We start from the raw sequence: 20239 nt of genomic DNA, 5'->3' as shown, positions 1-20239 counted from the left end.
ACTGACACCTTGTTTCAACTATCAGCAAGTTCATCACTTATCTCAACTTTCAGTCAGCTTCAGTAAGACATACTTATAGTCAGTATTCTCTATAGTTTAAGAATTTTCCCTCCTACCATCATTCATCAATTACAATTTATCTGAGTTAAAATCTGATGTGGATCTTCATGTAATGGGCGGATTTAATAAAAGAAAATGACAAAATGAAAGGGAAAACTGGAATTTGGCTCCTCTCCGATTGCCACCTGAGCAAGAAAGCAAACAAAGGTGTAAGCCAAGTGTGTATTAGAGATTTAAACAGTGAGGCTAGCCATGGACACGATATCTCCTGTTCACCAATGCCTAAGTATTAAACCCTAATCCTCTACAAGCCACGTTTCAGTTCATGTCTTCCTTACTCCTCATATATATCTCGCTACCCTTATGGGTGATCACCACCCAAATTAAAAAAAAAATCGCGGAAAGAGAATCCTCAACTCTTCTAAAAAAATCTCAGAATGTTGAAGTCGGAGATGAGTGGTGGTAGTATGACAGTTGAATTATCCGTATGTGTACTAAAAATTTCACGGACAAAAAATCCTCAACTCTTCTAAAAAAATAAGACATCATATGTGTTCTCTGAATTATCTGAATTATTTCGTTTATTTCGTCTTGTTAGAAGACTGATTCCAATTATCTCTATCCTGAATTCCAACTTTGGATAAGAAGTTTTCTAGTCTCACCATTAGGATTTGGAGGATTCCTATTCCTACCTCTTGGGTAAGTTTAAGGTTTGAGACATTAAGTCATCTCTATCTCTATTTTCAACCATGTTTGTCCCTTTTCTTCAACAAGCATCATCTATATTTGTCAATGCTGTGATTTATCGGCAGTTCTGCAAGTGCACTTATTGCAATTGGAGTCGATGAGACGTAATTTTATTCTTTACCATACTTAAAGAAGTGCCTCACCTCGCCTTGCCTTGCTCCATCGTGCCATTCATTGCAACACCATTTGTTCGTAGACATGCCAAGGAGGCAAGGCTATGTAGTCACCCTTCCCCAAAATCTCCTTTTCCCTTGAATTTACACATAAAACAACTTTTGCAAACATTTGGTATGGCAGGTGAGTGAAAACTTGTGCAGCAACTCTACATGGTCTGAGGGCAGTCAAAACTTGTTAAAATGCCAGCTAAAGATGATGACTCTTCCAAAATGTTTCAATATCTGTTCTTCAACAATGTCGCTTGATCTTCAGGTGGTGGAAGACCATGGGATTTTTCGGCGACAGCGAGTTCGTGGATGGAAATTGCTGGGAAACATTGCATTCGTCTCAATGGTGCACTGAAGGTATAAAGATATACGAAGCACTGAAGAGTTCGACTTTATTTACTAAGCCACTACCTTTACCTTTATACGTTCTTCTTTCTATATACTCTATATTTACACACGTACGGCAATAGCGAGTGGTAAATATGTGTATATATATAGTACAAATATATACATATATATAGAGAGAGGTGTTTATGAATATCTATAGGGCTGCGGCGGCGCATGGGACTTTCTGTCGTGATCACCCTGGCGCGCTGTGTGTATCATCAAGCATGGGACCTGCAAGTGTTATTGTCCTTGTGTATGCACGTATAATATGAACGGTATACTAATATACAAGTAAACATGTATTTGTGGCTCTACTCTGTCTCTTCCATATTATGCGAAAGATTTTCCTTATGAATCTTGTGAGCTGTCTATCTAATCTAAGACACCAAACGAGCTTTCTAAGTTCTGAGTTAGACTAGGAGCGAATGGTTGATTATTTCGTCTTTCTATGTCAACTAGCCGAATCTTCTTAATTCTGAGTTAGATTAGGCACAAAGGTTGAATTATTTCATCTTTTTATATTAACCATACAAGCTTTCTGAGTTCTGAGTTAAATTAGGTGCAACGGTTGAATTATTTTATCTATTTTGTCTTTTTATTTCATCTATATTTCGTTTGCTAGGAGAGTGGAAGACTAATTTCAGTTAGTCTCCCTATCATTACTCCTCTTCTTAGATTTAAAGTAGTTTTGAATATTATACTTTTCATGATTATTTATGATAATAAGATTCTTCTCGAGGTTGAGCCCTCCATGGAAAAATTTGAAGATTTTGTGGATATCAAGAAGGTAAAAATATTTTTATTTTTTAAGTCACTATGTCATCTTATTTTTGTTTTCATGTACCAAATTTACTCTTAAGTGACTAATAAAGTAAGTAATATTCTCCCTTGATTTTAGAATTATCATCTCTCTTTTTTTCTTCATTTGTGATCAATTTTGATATTTTAAGAATAAAATCTTCTTAATAAGGGGATTAGTTATAGAATAAGATCATTTCCCATATTTTCTTCAATTGAGGGACTCTGAATCGTACGGATTCATACTTTCCTGTTTCTTTTTTTCCCCTCTTTTCTTCTACTTCTTGTTATATACCCCTTACTTCATTAGGATTTCATTAGGATTTAGCATTCCTCGCACAATCTTCTTCTTCTTCTTCTATTGTCCTGCTCGTAGATGAGATACATCGATCGGAAAAGCCTCTAATTTCTACCATATACGTTTGATTGGTAGAAGGACCGAGATTGCATCAGCCAATATCGTCCATTTCTTATGGTAATCTTTTTAACTCTGTAAAACTCAGTTCGTGTTTATTTATTTATTTCAAATGTGAGTGCATGATGCATATATCAACGAGTTTAAATATATTTTCAGTTTTACTATAAAGAGCAAAACGTTCATAAGAAAAAATCAACTGAGCCTGCATTGATATGAAAATGGCACTGAACTAAATCCGAAAGCAGCTTATACTTTTGGACACGGATCTAATTGCCCCTAAATAGCTATACACTTATGCTATAACTAATCAACATCAACATGCAGGAAGGAAGCGTAACCACAACTTTGGTAAGCAATGGATGTGTGGACTTCAGGGGAAAAATTGCTGACAAGCAAACAACAGGAGGATGGAAGGCCGCACCATTTATCATAGGTACTTTATAGCAATTCTCATATGGATTACAAATTTACGATTTTATTATTAGGCTTTTTATAAAAATGGTCTCTGAAATTGACATAACGTTTCACTATGATCTCTAAGATTTAAAATCAATAGAAGTGTTCCGAAGATTGTCCACCGTCAATCATTTTGGTCATTCTGTGAGAAATCTATGTTAAACTGACAATATTTTTGTCAATCAACCCCTCCTCTTGAACTTATGGTTTCTTTAATTTAACGAAGATTTTCCATAGAAGTACTAAAATGAGGAAAAGGATCCTCGCCAGCTCCTTTTCCTAGGGATCTCATGATCGTAACCGTTCATCATATATCGTGCATTTAGAAATCATTTCAAAATTTGAATTTTAAAATTAAATATAAACAATGTCTAATGAAAACTGACCGCACGATATACGATGAACGGTCACGATCATCCCCAGGAAAAGGATCTGGCGAGGATTGTTTTCCCTAAAATGATTGAAGGTGGATTATTTTAAGGATCACTTCTATCGATTTTAAAACTTATGGACAAAAGTTATGAGTTATGACAATCTCAAAGACCATTTTAACTAAAATGTTTATTTATTTATTTTTTTTTAGTACATCGATATTTTTACACTAAGGAAAATAGGAGTTTGGCTAAGTCATACAATGGACAGCATAATCTGGTATCCACAAGATTTGAACCTAAGACCTCGTACTTCCAAGTGAAGATGAATATCATCAGACCGTAATACTAAGGTTAAATTAATTTTTTTTATTTTTTGCTTAATTAATTGTAGTGAATGAGGTGGCTGAGAGGCTGGCATTTTTTGCAATTGCGGTGAACATGGTGCGTTATTTGGTATACGAGATGCGACAGTCGCTGCCGACAGCGGCGACTCATGTGACGAATTGGATCGGAGCTTCTTACGTCCTCACACTATTTGGAGCCTTTATAGCCGATGCTTACTTGGGCCGCTTCAAAACCATCATCACTTTCTCTTGTATCTATGCTGTGGTATGAAAACCCATTTCCACTTTCATTTTGGATTTTCATCAACTTTCTTAGGCCCATATGCCGTATTGGCTGAAATTCAGATAATTGGACCCATTTGTATGGGGTTGTTTTGGGACTTGTGTGAAGTGATGGAAGTGTTTTTTTTTTTTTTTTTTTTTTTGAGAAGGGTATTTTTAGGATAGCCATGTTTACTTCCCAGACACTTTTTATTAATTTTTTTCCTTTGATTTTTTTCAACTATTTCGATCCGACAACCAGAAATTGAGAAGGATATATGGAAGATAAAAAAGGATGTGTGAATAACATCAACCATTTCAATCACAAATAGTCCTTTATCTCTTACCATTTCATTAGTTTAGTCTTTGATATTTCGAACTCATCAATTTCATCATGAACGCTCTCTGTACATAATTTGTCAATGTTCTATACATGAAACACTTGAATTTTTCAATAAATAGCTTATGAACGTAAGTGCTTCCTGCAAAAGCCCTTACTGCTTAATGTGAAAATAGGTTTAAAACTCGAGGATGTATACATAATTCAAAATTTATGTTTAAATTTCCTCAAAAAGACTTTATGGTAAAATTAATGTTTGGATGTATTGATGTAAAGTGAAAACTATTTAAAATCTCAATGAATGTTGACATATTTTCTAGAACTTCAATAAATCTTGTGAAAACAGAAAAATTCTCAATAGAAGTTGGTGTAAGTTTAACTAACCCAATGTTTTTCTTATAGGGTATGGTCTTGTTGACAGTATCAGCCTCCGTGGACAGCCTACGTCCACAGCCATGCACGGTTGAACCGTGCAGCCAAGCTACCAGCGGCCAGACGGCCTTCCTCTACGGCGCACTCACTCTCATCGCCCTTGGAACCGGTGGCATAAAACCATGTGTTTCGTCCTTTGGGGCCAATCAATTCGACGAGGCTGATTCAAAAGAAATGGTAAAGAAATACTCGTTCTTCAATTGGTTCTTCTTTGCCATAAACATGGGCGTACTATTGGGGATCACGGTGCTGGTTTACATACAAGACAACAAGGGGTGGACTTGGGGTTTCGTACTCCCGACCGCGTTCACGATGTGCTCCATTATCATTCTAGCCACCGGTGTTCCGTACTATCGTTATCAGAAGCCTATGGGGAGTCCTTTCACTAGATTCATTCAGGTTGTTGTGGCCTCAGTGAGGAACCATTTGAGCGGAGTTGAGGTGGTGCGTGATGCTCAGCTCTATGAGGTTAAGACCGACGAGTCTGACATCCTGGGTGCACGGAAGCTAGCGCACACTGCACAGTTCAAGTGAGTCTTAATATGTCTCGTTTTTGGGCTGCATAGCAATGCACATATAATTAAGTTCTATCTTTTGTCAGATAGTATGTATACATAAGGTTTTTTAGTCAAAATGGTCATAAGATTTTCATAACTCCTCACTTTGATCCCTCAAATTTAAAATTAATGGAAGTGGTCCCTGAGATTGACAAGATGTCTATCGTCAATCATTTTGGTCATTCTATGAAGAATTTCTGTTAAATTGAAGAAACCACATGTTTAAGGGGAGGTGTTCATTTAACAAAAATCACCCTCAATTTAACAGAGATTTATTAAAAGAATGACCAAAATGATTGACGATGGATAATATCAAGAACCACTTCTATTGATTTTAAATGTCAGAGACCAAAGTGAGTAATTACATGTTAATCTCATGGACCATTTTGGATAAAAGCACTACATAACCTGTTTTGTGTATTGTGCGCTAGCTTAATGAGCATGAACTTGCTGAGAAATGTAGTATCAAGATTGTGAATTAACTGTTTTAGAATCCCATTTGTGTGATTTAGGTAAGTTATATGTTAATTAGCCACTTAATCAACTTGTTAATATGCAGGTTTTTGGACAAAGCAGCTGTGATGACAGACCCAGACGGCAACCCAAAGAGTCGTTGGACGCTATGCACAGTGACCCAAGTCGAAGAATTCAAATGCTTCATTAGGGTTCTCCCCGTATGGGCATCAACCTTAGCTCTCGCCATCTCATTCGCTCAACTCTCAACTTTGTTCGTCAGCCAAGCCATCAAAACCGACCGCAAACTCGGCCACCACTTCGAAATCCCCCCAGGTTCCGTCCCTGTCTTCGCGGCCATCAACGCCTTAATCCTCATCCCCCTTTACGAAAAGTTCATTGTTCCCATCATTCGCAAACGCACAGGCCACCCGCGTGGCCTGACGTCGTTACAACGAATGGGGGTCGGACTCTTTATCTCAATCTTCGCCGTGGCCTCGGCTGCCTTGGTTGAGAAGAAGCGCCGAGACGAGTTCAGTCCTTTGAGAAAAATGAGCGTGTTTTGGTTGGTTCCACAGTTTTTTCTCATTGGAAGCGCCGAGGTGTTTACGTACGTTGGGCAGTTGGAGTTTTTTTACGATGAGGCCACGGACGGTACGAGGAGCATTAGTAGTGCGATTTTTCTGAGTGAGATTGGGATCGGGAGTTGGCTGAGCACGGTGCTTGTTAAGATCATTGGGCGTGCAACCGGCGGAGAACAAGAAGGGTGGCTGAGGAATGATTTGAATAAGAGCAAGCTTAATTACTTTTATTGGATTTTGACCGCCATTAACGGTGCTAATTTCTTGGTGTATTTGTGGGTGGCTCGGCGTTACAAAGGCAGGGACGCTACTGGCACTAACGTGACAGATGGGGACGAAAAGTGATGAGATATATAGTTTGAAAGTGTTACACAATTTGACAGTGTATTAATTAGTTTCTTCAATATATGGTCATGCCATTTCCAATAAAGATTCATTTAAGCTTATATTTCTTGATTTTTTTTTTTCAATGATCGAAATTGAATAATCACTATAAATACTTTGACAATATACTCTGATGTTAATTTTTATATATTTTCTTAGAATGTTTACAGGACCAATGGCAGGTAACAATTCAACATTTTTTTTTTGTCATGAAGGAGGGGTGTCAAAATATCTGTTTGAGCCTTCATCAATGGTTTAGGTGAATGTGATACTTATATATAAGAATCAGATACCGTAAGTTTAATTCGTACTACACTTGCCATAGTGCTTGAGTTTTATATCTTAAATATTGTGAGACCCATCGACTTTTCATTTTCTGTTTTTATGGTTGAATACCTATTTTCTCTTTCTTGTTATTTATGATACAGATATCACACTTATGAGTTCAATATATTCAGCTCAAAAATAAAACTCACTCTCATAGCACTCAAATTTTCCAATTCACTGTGAAAGCCCTTAGATGCAAAAAGCGTGTAATTTAGCTCATTAAAAGTATGTATATGTGTGTGCGTGTGTGCGTAAGTTCGATTTCATTCTCTGACTGATATTCCTTGTATAAAGAAATACATACTTTCACGGACAGTAGTCCTGGAACATGATACAAAATAACTAACTACTTGCACAATGCTCTAATATATGGGGATAAATGAACACAATTGATGCCGTTCACATCACTAAAAGGAAAAGCAGCTTCCATTATAAAAGGAATGACTGCTTCTTACAAAAAATTACAAAAAAAAAAAAAAAAAACCTAATGTCATTACTGTTATGGACCCCTTTCAAGTTTCAAATAACGTACTCTTTGCTGATGTGATTTAGGATCTTACAATAATCATGCATCAAATCTTTACCTGCAATTTTGTCACCACACTAACTTAAAGAATTGTAAATAATTATACTTTTAATAGGAGAAGCTAAAATACTTATTTGAGTCTTTTAAAAGAATAAATAGTCACAGCAAAACCACTGGTTGATTATTTTTTTAATATAAAAAAGCCTGATATCAAAATTTTCTTATGGAGGCAGATTGTCTGCACTCCTGGATGCTCTTCTCATCTCCTTCTTTTTGTGCGGTCACGGTTAATTCAAGTCGACATTTAATTTTCCTATTGCTTTTTGTCTTATTATCTTTATAAAAAAAATCAATACAAAATGTTGATATGGTTTAACCGTGACCGCACAAAATAAGAGGGGATGAGAAGAGCATGGAAACAGGAGCGCAGACAATCTGCCTCCTTGCTTATTGTGATTATAAAGACATGAGTTGAGGTGATTGTGATATAAATAGTGATTTTTTTCCCATCAAAGTCTAAGATTAGTTTCAAAATGGATCACGAGGATGTGATTTTCTAACATTGCACCTCTTATAAAATTAAAATTTCGTGGCTCATTTTGACTTGATTCCAAACTTCAATGGTGTTAAATGTACTTCGACCATATGAGTTTGTTTGCTGTGATATGAAGAGCATGAATTTAGCCAGCTTTGACTACAGTGTAGGAAAACCTTTTTCATTTAATCAAACCATAAAATTAACATATAATTAAAGCATTTGAGATTTAAGGCTCTGAGTCCCCCACATAGCTGACACTGATCATGATGAATATATTCATCCCCCTGAGATCTCTCCCTCTCTTTGATTTTCCCCCTTCTCCCCCTACTAAAGAAAGTGATTGAATAAAAGTGAAAAAACAAAGAGAAAAAAAAAAGAAGAAAGAACACCTTCATTACACACACAAAGCTTTCTGATATATTATATAGCTACGGCAGAAATTTTTTTTGTCCCCCTGATATCTCTTGAAGGAGAAAGGCCCAAGATTGTCGCTAAAAGTTGGAAAATGGCGATCAAACATTTTCGGTGGATGGGGGGATGAGCGGCTGAGTGAGGGACGTCTTGGTTTGGATTTTCCTGTTGTTTGTGTGCTCTGGAGGGGACTGGAGTCCAGTCCTGCTGCTTCCTTGAGTAATTAGCTGAGCAAACTTTCTTTCTTCGCTTTTACCCCACAGCACTAGGTATAGTCCCACTATAATCAGCACTGCCCCAATGATCCTGTCCAATATTGTAGAAGACCAATATTTAAGTATATGTATATTCCACAACAACAAAGATGTGACCAAATTGTGATGCATGTGTTTTACATGAACTTCTGAATCATTCAAATATTGTTCGTTTATTATTTATATATATCTTTGTTTTCAAGTGTAAACATAATAGTTTACAAAAAATTAGTATATATGTGGTATTTGAAACACGTATAGATATCAAATTTATGTAAAATGGAGTATAAATTCTGAGGAAAAGTACAAGAAAAACACATGTTAAAACACATGAAATGCATATATTACTTGTTTTGACTTGTCAACCTACGTGTCAATGAATCTAACCCGTTTCAATGGATATTCTATAAAGAGAAATTGTGATGACTTGATTAGAATAACTCTAACTCCCACACTATAATAGAATCAGTGTGAAGTTAAGTAGGACAAAATGAGAGTTCATATTTGTGTACTGCCATACAAAAGACGTGATCGGAAACCCTACTCAAGTTTCTATCTATTCTATGGCTTTCTCTTCTAATATCATACTAATGGTGTTGGGCTGCATAGATTAAGTAAATGTTGGGTACAAACAGTGGAGGGTAATGATGAATGTCAGAGAGAGAGAGAGAATGATGAAATGAGACGGGAATGATTATTTTTAGGGTTTAATGGACCCAGGTGGTGGTGGTGGTCAGGAGTATGAACTACTTACCCGCCCAAGTAGAACTCTTCGCCTAAAGCGACGGAGGCCATTATAGCGACAACAAGGGTCTGAACAGGCTGATATACGGCCACAAATACAGGGCCCCCTCTGTCGATGCACCATATCTGTACAGCGAATGCGATCCCTGATGCAACCACTCCCTGCAATTGCAATTATACATATACAAGTCCTATTAATTAACCACAAAACAAAAATAAGTAAGGAAAAAAAGGAAGAGTAAAAAGAGAAAAGATTTAAACAATATCATTTGTTTCACTTTCATGCCCACCACCCTGCATTATTGTGTTTGAACCCTAGAAGCTTTTTTAAGTTAGAAGCAACCGGTTCACACATGAACAAGTTGTGCCTTTTATTTATTTTATGACTAGTCAGACTTTAACTTTGTGCTTCTGACTTGTTTGGTTAACTAACCAGAAAAATATGGCACATGACACCATACTAGAGAGGAAAAAAAATTCATCTTCTAAATTGGGTTGAGCGTGTTACATAATAAGAAAGATAAGGAAAAAATGTCGCATTCCTTCGCATAAATTTTATTTTTTATTTTTTATTTTAATTTAACACACTGTAGTATATGTTTATATAAAGTATAAACAAGTAACCTTTTTTTTAAAAAAAATAAATAAATATATATATAGGCGTTTTTCTTTTCATAAGTTGGGTACGGATTCAACCTAAAAGAGAAATAGATAGTTACTTAAGAAGGCGTTTTAGTTTTAGTTGAGGATTAGGAGATTTTCATCGATCATATATATACATATATAATTTAGTAATGATCTTAGCTACTAAGTACTTACCGCGTAGAGGATGCTGAACACTTCACCACCGTTGTGAAAGATCCAAGCCTGATAGTCTCTCTCAAAAACGGCAGCAATAATAATGAACTGTATGAGACCAAAGAAACACGTGTACGTCGTTACCGAGAGCCGAGCTGGGTACTTCTTCAGAACCGGGGCTTGTAGCACCAGCCAGCCGGACCACGACAGGCAGTGCCCGATGAGGTACAGGCAGCCCAGTGTCCAGCTCTTTCCATTTGCATCGCCGAGCGATGAGAGAGTCGACACTATTGCTGATGAAGAAGCTGATGAGATTGCAGAGGCGGTAGTTCCGCTCATCAGGCTCATCATCTGGAGTGGAGGAGTTGGGCTGTATATGGTGGGCCCCTTGTATAGAGTTATTACAGACGCTCCAGCGACGCAGAAGACCGTTCCGACCACCTTGGCGATACCATCTTTGCGGTTTAGTCTTACGTGCTCTATCCTGCAATATTAATTTTATAAAATAATGTTATTTAGACATGCAAAAGTGACGCTGACAAAGTAAGTGTGTGCGTGTGTGTGTGTGTATTGATGAAAAACTTGGAATAAAAATATTATGACTTATTATGTAAGTTAATAAATTAACGTTACCGGAGTATGGCTGCCATGAGGAAAGTGATGGCGGGGACGGAGTTCTGGATTGCAGAAGCAAAGGTGGGTGATGTGTTGTCCAACCCCAGCAAGTAAAATCCTTGGTTTGCTGTAATTCTGTAAATTAAGAAAATAATTAAAGTGAAACAAAAGGTGATTATTAAATAGTTAATTAGCAGAATATATGTGTCTTGGCTTTTCAAATGTGTAATTTTTTTTTTATCATACCCAATAAGTGCAAGCAGGAAGAACTGAATGATAAAGTTTAGAGTGATTGCAGGCCTGTCCTTCCTGATGAAGCAAAAAATCAATAATAAGATGAACACATTAATTGATTAATCTCCATTATGCAATATTTATTAATTATAAATAAGCACAAACTGCTTTTCTCTCCTTCTCGCTAATGTTTATTTCTTTTCTTTGGATTGAATTAATCAAAACAAATCAGTTGATAGAAATAAACATGCTTGAGCAGCATAAAGAGAAAAGAGATGCGCCGAATTTTTTTATTTTAAAGATATGCGTACTTCTCTAGAAAATAGGCAAAAGGAAGGAGGAGGAGAATAGCGATGATGTTTCTGTAAACTGGGAAGACAAGCTTGCTAATGCCCATGTTTAGGGCAGCTCTTGAGACGACATGGAAACCAGCGTAGCCGAACTGCAAGACCAGCATGGCGCCATGCAGTTGGAGCCTCTCAGGCACCGAACACATTCTCTTTGCAGAGGATGAGCCTACTGCGTCAGCCATTGGTTAATCACCTAATTAATCTAGCTGATTAAGCTAGAAAATGGAGATTAACAACGTAAGACAAGAAAGAGGAAGAAGAAGAGAAGTGGAGGTGGAGAGTTAGGAATGGAATTAGAGATATAAATATAGAGAGGAAGGAGGGAGTCAACAGAGTCAAGAGATAGAGTGAGGAGATGGATGCGGGTCCCATGTGGGTCCAACAGGGCCCTAAAATGATATTTTGTCAACTGTTGCTAACCTTCAAATGTTTTTATTTGTCTCCCACATTCACATATATTCTGCTTGGCTGACAAGACAACTCTCCAATGGATCGCACTACTACTAATATGGAAAAATAAAATTAATTTAAAATTAAAATTCTTAATCAATGATTAGTGTACACTATTATGAATGCACCTATATGAAGATTAGGTAAATATACAATAGGAAATAAAACATAATAAGAAACAGAGATAAATTACGTTCAATTCTAAAGATATTTTATGGACACTTTCAAAATTTAATTGTGCACTCTAAATTTTATATATTTAAAAAGAAAATTACTTATATAAAAAATACTCAATTAAATTTTTAGAGTATCATTTTTCGAATTGCACTTCACGCCAACAAATTGGTAGGTATATTATGCTGATACATTTCATTGTGTGCACAACCATAACAATATACCTAATTTAAATTACCAAACAAGGCAATTTTATCTAATGGAATTACCATAAAAAACCTAATTAAAATTACCAAAAAAATAAAATAATAATATGCCTGATTCAAAGAACGAAAGTCAAAATCTAAGCTACTACCTTGACTTAGTAAAAAATATATCTTAAAAGGTTAAAAATGTAAAAGCCCAAAGGGCTTAAACAGATTCTCTATTTTGGCAGCACGCTATTGATGATGATAATCGAGGGGAAAGAGCTCGCCATCGTCCAATTGCATGATCCATGATAGATAGCGCGCACGAGTACCATACGTTCTCATCCCCTGTGAAACCCTAGAACCCCACCACCACCACCCATCCCCATTCCCTCAACCCCCCTCCCCCCTTAACCAATATATATATATATATATATGAAAAATCCCACTTTCCTCCTGTACAAGTCTCATCATTTCTTGTATTGTATCTGTAAAGGTGCACAAATATAGTTTTAAGGAGAAATTAGATTCACATCTTTCATTTTGCTGCTACTATATTGATTAAAACCTTATTCATTTAAACTTTGTATCATATATTTATATTTTTAGTTTATACCCACTTTTAATTTGCAACATTTTTTTTTTTAATTTGTAGTATTTTCTTTTTAGTTTTAATTTGTACCCATATATTAATTTCTTTTAGCGCCCATATTTTTTAAAAATTCATCTGTAATCATAATTTTTTAATATTTTATTTGTACCCTAATTTATTTATAATGTACCCATTCTTCTTTATTAATGTACCACTTTGTTATATGTGAAATATATCATTTTTTTTGCAACATGTACCAATTTTTTTAACACTATGGATACATTCTTTTGCCATTTATTATTTTTTATTGTTACATAGTTTTTATCCATTTATTCAATAAAATGTTTGAATTTTTTTATTGTAACCGTTTCTAATAGTATTATAATAAGGGACTTTAAATTTATAGGATTATAAATCTCATAAAATATCAAACAATTAATGTCAAAACTATAAAAATAAAAATATTATTTGTCACATCCCGGCCCGGGACGGAACATTTCCCGGGCCCGCTCCACCACCATAGCACGATATTGTCCGCTTTGGGCTTACCATTCCCTCACGGTTTTGTTTTTGGGAGCTCACGAGCAACTTCCCAGTGGGTCACCCATCATGGGATTGCTTTAGCCCCCTTCTCGCTTAACTTCGGAGTTCCTACGGAACCCGAAGCCAGTGAGCTCCCAAAAGGCCTCGTGCTAGGTAAGGATGGGAATATACATATAAGGATCACTCCCCTGGGCGATGTGGGATGTTACAATCCACCCCCCTTAGGGGCCCGACGTCCTCGTCGGCACACACGCGGCCAGGGTTAGGCTCTGATACCAAATTGTCACATCCCGGCCCGGGACGGACCACTTCCCGGGCCCGCTCCACCACCGTAGCACGATATTGTCCGCTTTGGGCTTACCATTCCCTCACGGTTTTGTTTTTGGGAACTCACGAGCAACTTCCCAGTGGGTCACCCATCCTGGGAGTGCTCTAGCCCCCTTCTCGCTTAACTTCGGAGTTCCTACGGAACCCGAAGCCAGTGAGCTCCCAAAAGGCCTCGTGCTAGGTAAGGATGGGAATATACATATAAGGATCACTCCCCTGGGCGATGTGGGATGTTACATTAATAGTAATATAATGAGGTGTACAAAGTCAAGGGACTTTGATCAAATTTTGAAAACCATTAAGGTTTTAGTCAAAGAATGTTTAGGATTAGGGATCGCATCCGAAGTATCCCAATACAATATAGGAAAAATACTTGGACTCGTTCTTCTGGAAGGAGGCATTTCCAGGCATGCTGATTCCTCCTTGTAAGAATTATTTTGGGCAACTCTAACGTACTATACACGTAGGAGAAAACTAGAGCTTTGGTTTCTGAAAAATTTAGGTTAGTAAATTTACGTATAATACACTTACGAATTTATTCTTCAAAAGTACTTCCTGTATCCATCCATATTTTAACGTTTCATTAAATCGCACGTCTTTATAATTCTGAAGTACTATACATATATCATACACGAACATATGTATTTTTACGTTTAAAACATGTTATTTTGACACTTTTTTCAATATATGATTACATTTTATATACATATTTTTAACATATTATAGAAGTAAATGAATAATTTTAATGAAAATATTAAAATAGTTTAACAATCTTGCTCCTAATGAGTATCATACTAATTCAACAAACAGTTTATACATTATTGCTTCTATTGAATATAGTACTCACTCAGAAAAGAATTATTGTAAAAGGAAAAATATAACTAATATATAAAAAGAAAGAAAGAAAATGATTTATGTTTCCTATTATTGTTCAATATTACGTAGCACTAAATGATAATGTCTGAGTTTGAAAATATAAATTATAATAATCAAAGCAAGCAACAAAAAGATCGTTTAATTTGAAAGGTGCAGCCACGACAGCCAAATATAACGGCAAAAACTCTTGCAACACCGACTTATATGTAACATTAAAGTCACACCATAATATTGAATCTTAACGAGTCAAAGATGGACTCGACCAATCACTGGCTCGAAAGATTCTCTCGTGCAAAGAAAATCTAATTTTATCTGTCATGGATGTACTTAAGCACCTGAAAAGAGAATGGAACAGAGCAAATGCAAGTTAACATCACAGGAGGTGGATTGTCTGCCCTCCCATTTCCATACTCTCCCCATGCCCTTCTGTTTGTATGGTCCCGGTTAAGCCACGTCAAGATTTTATATTTCTATTACTTTTTGTTTTATTATTTCTATAAAAAAATTAATATAATATGTTGACGTGGCTTAACCGTAATCACACATCACAGGAAGGCATGAGAAGAGTATGGAAATGGGAGGGCAGACAATCCACCTCCAACATCAGAACTCCAACATCAGAACTGGGTTGGTAAGGGTGGTGTTCGATTGGTTCATGTAGGCTGAGTCAGATCACCCCATCCTTCTCTTCCAAAACCCTAGCCTTTACAATAAACAGTACTTTTACAAAAGTCCTCTTTGCTGTCAGAAATGAGAAAATTTTCAGCGTGTTAAGAATACGGTCTGATAAATTAAGTGTCACAATACAAGTGGTTGATAAATATATATATATATATATATATATATATATTTTTTAATATCCAACCACTTTTATTGTGACACTTAGTGTATTAAACTGTTTTTCCAGTACACTAAAAAATCTCTTGTCAGTTAGCAACACCTTTTAACGATAAAAAAAACAAAAAAACCCCTAATTAATTCAAATTAATAAATATATTGTTCCTGGGCAGGCCTTTGGTTCCTTTTGAACTATAGAATGATGGCGGTCTCAATTGAGGGGAGGCAGCATGTCTCTTAAAGCGAAGAGGATTCATATCACCATATCACAACACAACCTACACAATTGATCGAGCAAAACTTCATTAGGTTTCCTTCGGGTGGCCAGTCAGCAGTGGGAGAATATTTTTACTAGCTCTCACTTAGTGGAAACACTTCATTAGGTTTCCTTCGGAGGAGGATCAATGCATCATCAAACATCTTAGTAAAACAAATTAAAGACACTTTAATTCTGAAGGGTGTTTTAGATTTAACCCCTTACAACTGTTGAACTCTAGACATAAACCCATATATATTAAAACATCTAAATAAAGCCCAAGTTTTGAATTTGATGCCATGTAAGATAAAAGATGTCCATACATTTAAATTTATTTACAAAACCATACCACCAACATTAATATGGCTATTACGGTTTTTTTTTTTTTTTTTTTTTTGTAGACTTTTAATTTATTGTCTTTTGTTTGTCAACAACATTCAATTAGTTTAAGTTTTTTTTGCGTTTAATTTTTTTTTTGAAAAAAAGAAGAAGTTCTTTTCTTCTTTTATGTGAAATCGCCTAATCCAAATCTAATTAGTTCAATATCATTTCTATTGAAAAAGTAGATACATTAACTTGTGAAAAAAAAAAAAAAAAAAAAGGTAAAAATAAACTAGTAGATACATTGTTTCTTGTAAAAACTAAACAATAGTTACATTATTTTCATAAAAAATAAACAATATGTAAATTTTTTTTTTTTTAAATTACACAATAGGTACACAATTTTTGTAAAAATTAGGTACTTTATTTTTGGAGAAAAAAACTAGTAGGAACATTGTTTCTTTTAAAATTAAACAATGAATTTATAAGGTAAATTAGTTTGCACGTATTTTGCATATGTGGGTTTGTTATTATGTATGTAAAATATTTTTCATGTATTTTACATATACTGGGTATATTATTTTTCTTTTTTTAAGCAATTTAACATTTTAAAATTTTAATATAGTAGGTGCACTATTTGAATCAAATGTTTTTTTTTTTGTCGGTAAATTATTTTCATGAATTTTGCATATATCAGGCATTTATATATATGTGTGTGTGTGTGAGAAATATTTACCTACATTAATATGTAAAATATAATTTTATTGACTTAATTAAGCATGTATAATAACATATATTAGACATGTTTTATGTTATTATATATTAGGCAATGAATTTATAACATTAATGTTTTTTTTTTTGTAAAATTATTAATTCTCCCTTACCATCCATCCGCATGGCATTAATTGTATACATCAAACATTCAAATAGGGTTTATAAAAAAGAAATTCAAATAGGGGAATTTTAGGCATCCAAAAATTTTTTAATGTGTGAAGTCAAACATAATTAATGAATTTGCTGATGTAGAATCTAGTCAATGAGTTTTATTCAAGAAAAAAACTTATGTTGGGTTTTATGTAGAGAAAATTAAATTTTATGGGCTGAAGTCATATTTTCAGTTGAAGCACAAACTAAAAAGATGGCATTGAGGATTGGAATTTGAAGGGTTCTCGCACTAAAAAGACTCGAAAACAAAAAACAATGCCAACTTCATCAATTTAATTATTATTTGTTAGAAACTGCTTTTCAAATAACTAGAAGAACTTTTTACAATAATGTTTTTTTAATCAATCCTTATTAAAAATGTAAGTGAATCTCGGAAAATGACTTCAAATACTTTTTGTAAGAAGTACATAACTATGTTTCTTTTAAAAAACACTTCAAGTGTTTTTAAAACCTAAAACTATTTCACCAAAAACGTTTTTAGTTATTTTAAAAGCACTTTCATTCATCAATATGGTGACTGTTAAATTTGCCAAGTTAGCCCTTATATTTTGTTTCGAGTGTTTTTAGTTTGCAGACCTTTCCGACTTGATATAAGATACCATCTTTAAAGTTTATAAGAGAACCACTATTGTTTCGCCTAAAATATATTTTTCTTGAGTTTTATACCAAAGGAAACGCGCAGAAAATATGGATTCTTCTTGTTGGCTGCTACTTTTTTTCTTTTTGAAAAATATACTAAAGGTCCTGATCGATCACCTATCAAAGTGGCGTACATTTTTTTCTTACCTTTCTGATCGATCTCAACCAATGGTGGACCCTAATCGAAAAGAAGGTTTTAGTTGATCCTATGATCTTAAAATCTTCACGACCATTTGAATCTTGTTTTCTTTTTTGTTTCTCTCCTTTTTTATGTTTATTTATACTATACTTCACCAATTCTAAAATTATCGAGCTCTGATCAACTTCATATTTTCAGGGATCCATTGAAGCGTTCATGCTGAGGCACTCTTGCCGAAGCACATGAGTTCCTCTCCAATCAAGAGACCAATCACATAATGACACATGTCAACGTCAGAATAAAGCTTCTAAAGTCCCTCATTGACTGCGGACGAAAGCAAGCAACTCTTCTCAACTATAAAACGAAATCACTCTCCTACAATTAATCCCTAATGTCATTATTGTACTTAAACCCGTCATTAGAACTCACTATGATGATTGTGTTTGAACCTATATATTGTGTAAACTCTCCACTATTAATGAGAACTCCTCAACTTGTCGACGTAGCCCAACTTAGGATGAATTACGTACATCTTGTGTTTGCTTCCCTATCTATATCTCTTTACATATTATCCTCACTAAGTGACCAGAGCAACCTTATAAAAATTACAAACTTAACACTTTACGTTGTGATTTTGTGATTTTGTGCATCAACATGTTTAATATATAAAATACTTATTAAGTAAATTAGCAGTTCTGTTATGTGGAATTATGAATTTAGGATCCTAAGGTAGGTAAGATAAATAAACAATATATTAAGTTATATATTATTCTTTTTAAGCCTTAATGGGAAAGTAAACAATGCAACATGAGATCATCATCATATCAAAAATATTTTTACTTTTCAGCCTTTAGAAGGGGTGGAGTCTCATGTCAAAATTACCAGCTGATTCCTTTTTTTAATAAAAATAAAAGAATATCCTTACTTTCATGGTGTGAATAAAGGTGTGATACATGTATGGCATAACTAATTGGTTTGAGCCTCTATACACATGGGCGGAGCCACCAAGGGACCATTGTGGTTCTGGGCCTATCCCAACCACTTTGGAAGATATTTCTAGCAGCATCAATCGTGTAGTTGTAGAAAAGTTAGACATGAGGAAGATTTTCCTCATAAAAGTATAGATTTGAATGACGTCGTGTCTTATATTTTTCTACCAGTTTTGTTTATTTTTTCTTTGTGGTTTAGTGAAACTCAGGAATGGGGTGTTAAAATTGACTTTAATGTTATTTCAAAAGCAACCTAATCAATATTTGCAAGCCCCCTCTTTGCCCTCAGTTTTTTTGTCAAATGATTCAAATTAGATTTCTTTGTATTTTCTTCCTATATAAGTTAGTTGTATTATACACTTCTTTTAGTTATCTCTATTAAATTTAATGAGTCTTTCGGTTTTGTGAAGATTACTTCAATTGCTCATGTTATGAGTTCAAATTTTTTTCTCAATACATACGAAAGCCCTCTCTCACAAAGATTTCTAGCTCCGCCACTATCTACAATATATTAAGCACACGACTTTTGTTTTATTTTATTTTGGTAAACGTTTGGAGTACAAAATAAGGTAAGGTTAGAAAAGAGAGATCCCAGAATTTTTTGTTGGGCAAGTAGTAGATAACTATAGTGGACTTTCGTTTTATACTATGATTCTGCCTTGATATGGAAAAAGATTATGAGCATCAAATATGCATCCAGCATATCCCCTAGAGTTAATTAACGTTAATTCACATAAATCAAGGAAAAACCCCATGATTAAGATGTTAGAAAAAATTGGGAGGCAGCAATGATCAACTGATTGAATACACAAGAGTCGTCTTACTCGTGCCTTTACGCAATTGAACACAAATGTTTAGCGATTTCGAGACAATATGAATATTATTGTCTTCTTTAATTTATTTTTGCCCCCATTTGTACCTTTCCCTCTAGTTGATCAGCATGGACAAAGCTACACCCATCACACAATGCTAATGTTAAGTCACATTCAGTGTTAGCAAGCTAGGGTTCTTCAATTTAATGAATCTCAAATTGACAAAAAAAAAAAAAAAAGAAGAGTTTTTCAGCTTTATTGGTTAAACACTGTGGAGGAAGTTTGGGTTTTATTATAAAATTATTAATTCACATAGATATGATGAGTAACCCAAATCGTAAAAAAAAAAGAAGGTGCATTGTTCCTTATTCTTGGTGGGGGGGGGGGGGGGGGGGGGGGTGGTAGGGATGTGGTGGGATTCACACTTTCAACTTATTTTAGCCAAACAAGCTGACAATCCATATTAGATGACGTACGAGGATGTAGGCCGTTGAGCTCAACATGCATGCACTTGGGTATCTATTTTTATACCACAATGAAAATTGAAGTTTCACCATAAAATTAACTTATTTTTATGCCACAAAGAAAATTGAAGTTC

General features: G+C 35.0%; 2 protein-coding genes across 2 annotated transcripts; one reads left to right on the top strand and one right to left on the bottom strand.

The window, feature by feature from the left end:
* Window positions 1-2892: 2892 nt before the first annotated feature.
* LOC137717333 (protein NRT1/ PTR FAMILY 8.1-like) lies at window positions 2893-6717 on the top strand. The gene is made up of 4 exons (XM_068456651.1): window positions 2893-3007; window positions 3796-4013; window positions 4752-5311; window positions 5898-6717. The coding sequence occupies exons 1-4, from the start codon at window positions 2893-2895 to the stop codon at window positions 6715-6717; spliced, it is 1713 nt and encodes a 570-aa protein (XP_068312752.1).
* A 1592-nt stretch (window positions 6718-8309) lies between these two features.
* On the bottom strand, window positions 8310-11815 carry LOC137718347 (protein WALLS ARE THIN 1-like). Its single transcript, XM_068457876.1, has 6 exons — window positions 11515-11815; window positions 11216-11278; window positions 10988-11104; window positions 10376-10838; window positions 9567-9718; window positions 8310-8864 (listed from the first exon to the last, which is right to left on the bottom strand). Exons 1-6 carry the CDS (start codon window positions 11733-11735, stop codon window positions 8660-8662), a joined length of 1221 nt encoding a protein of 406 aa, XP_068313977.1. The 5' UTR covers window positions 11736-11815; the 3' UTR covers window positions 8310-8659.
* Between the last annotated feature and the right edge of the window lie 8424 nt (window positions 11816-20239).

Source organism: Pyrus communis, chromosome 15 (assembly GCF_963583255.1).
Source record: "Pyrus communis chromosome 15, drPyrComm1.1, whole genome shotgun sequence".
NCBI classification, from domain to species: domain Eukaryota; kingdom Viridiplantae; phylum Streptophyta; class Magnoliopsida; order Rosales; family Rosaceae; genus Pyrus; species Pyrus communis.
This window is presented reverse-complemented; position numbering and strand designations above follow the sequence as displayed.

Coding starts and splice junctions, on each gene's coding strand:
- LOC137717333 (XM_068456651.1), top strand. CDS start 2,893: ATGCAGGAAGGAAGCGTAACCACAACTTTGGTAAGCAATGGATGTGTG. Junction 3,008..3,795: donor GGCCGCACCATTTATCATAG/GTACTTTATAGC, acceptor AATTAATTGTAG/TGAATGAGGTGGCTGAGAGG. Junction 5,312..5,897: donor GCGCACACTGCACAGTTCAA/GTGAGTCTTAAT, acceptor GTTAATATGCAG/GTTTTTGGACAAAGCAGCTG.
- LOC137718347 (XM_068457876.1), bottom strand. CDS start 11,735: ATGGCTGACGCAGTAGGCTCATCCTCTGCAAAGAGAATGTGTTCGGTG. Junction 11,279..11,514: donor TTTGCCTATTTTCTAGAGAA/GTACGCATATCT, acceptor TTGCTTCATCAG/GAAGGACAGGCCTGCAATCA. Junction 8,865..9,566: donor GAAGAGTTCTACTTGGGCGG/GTAAGTAGTTCA, acceptor AATATTGGACAG/GATCATTGGGGCAGTGCTGA.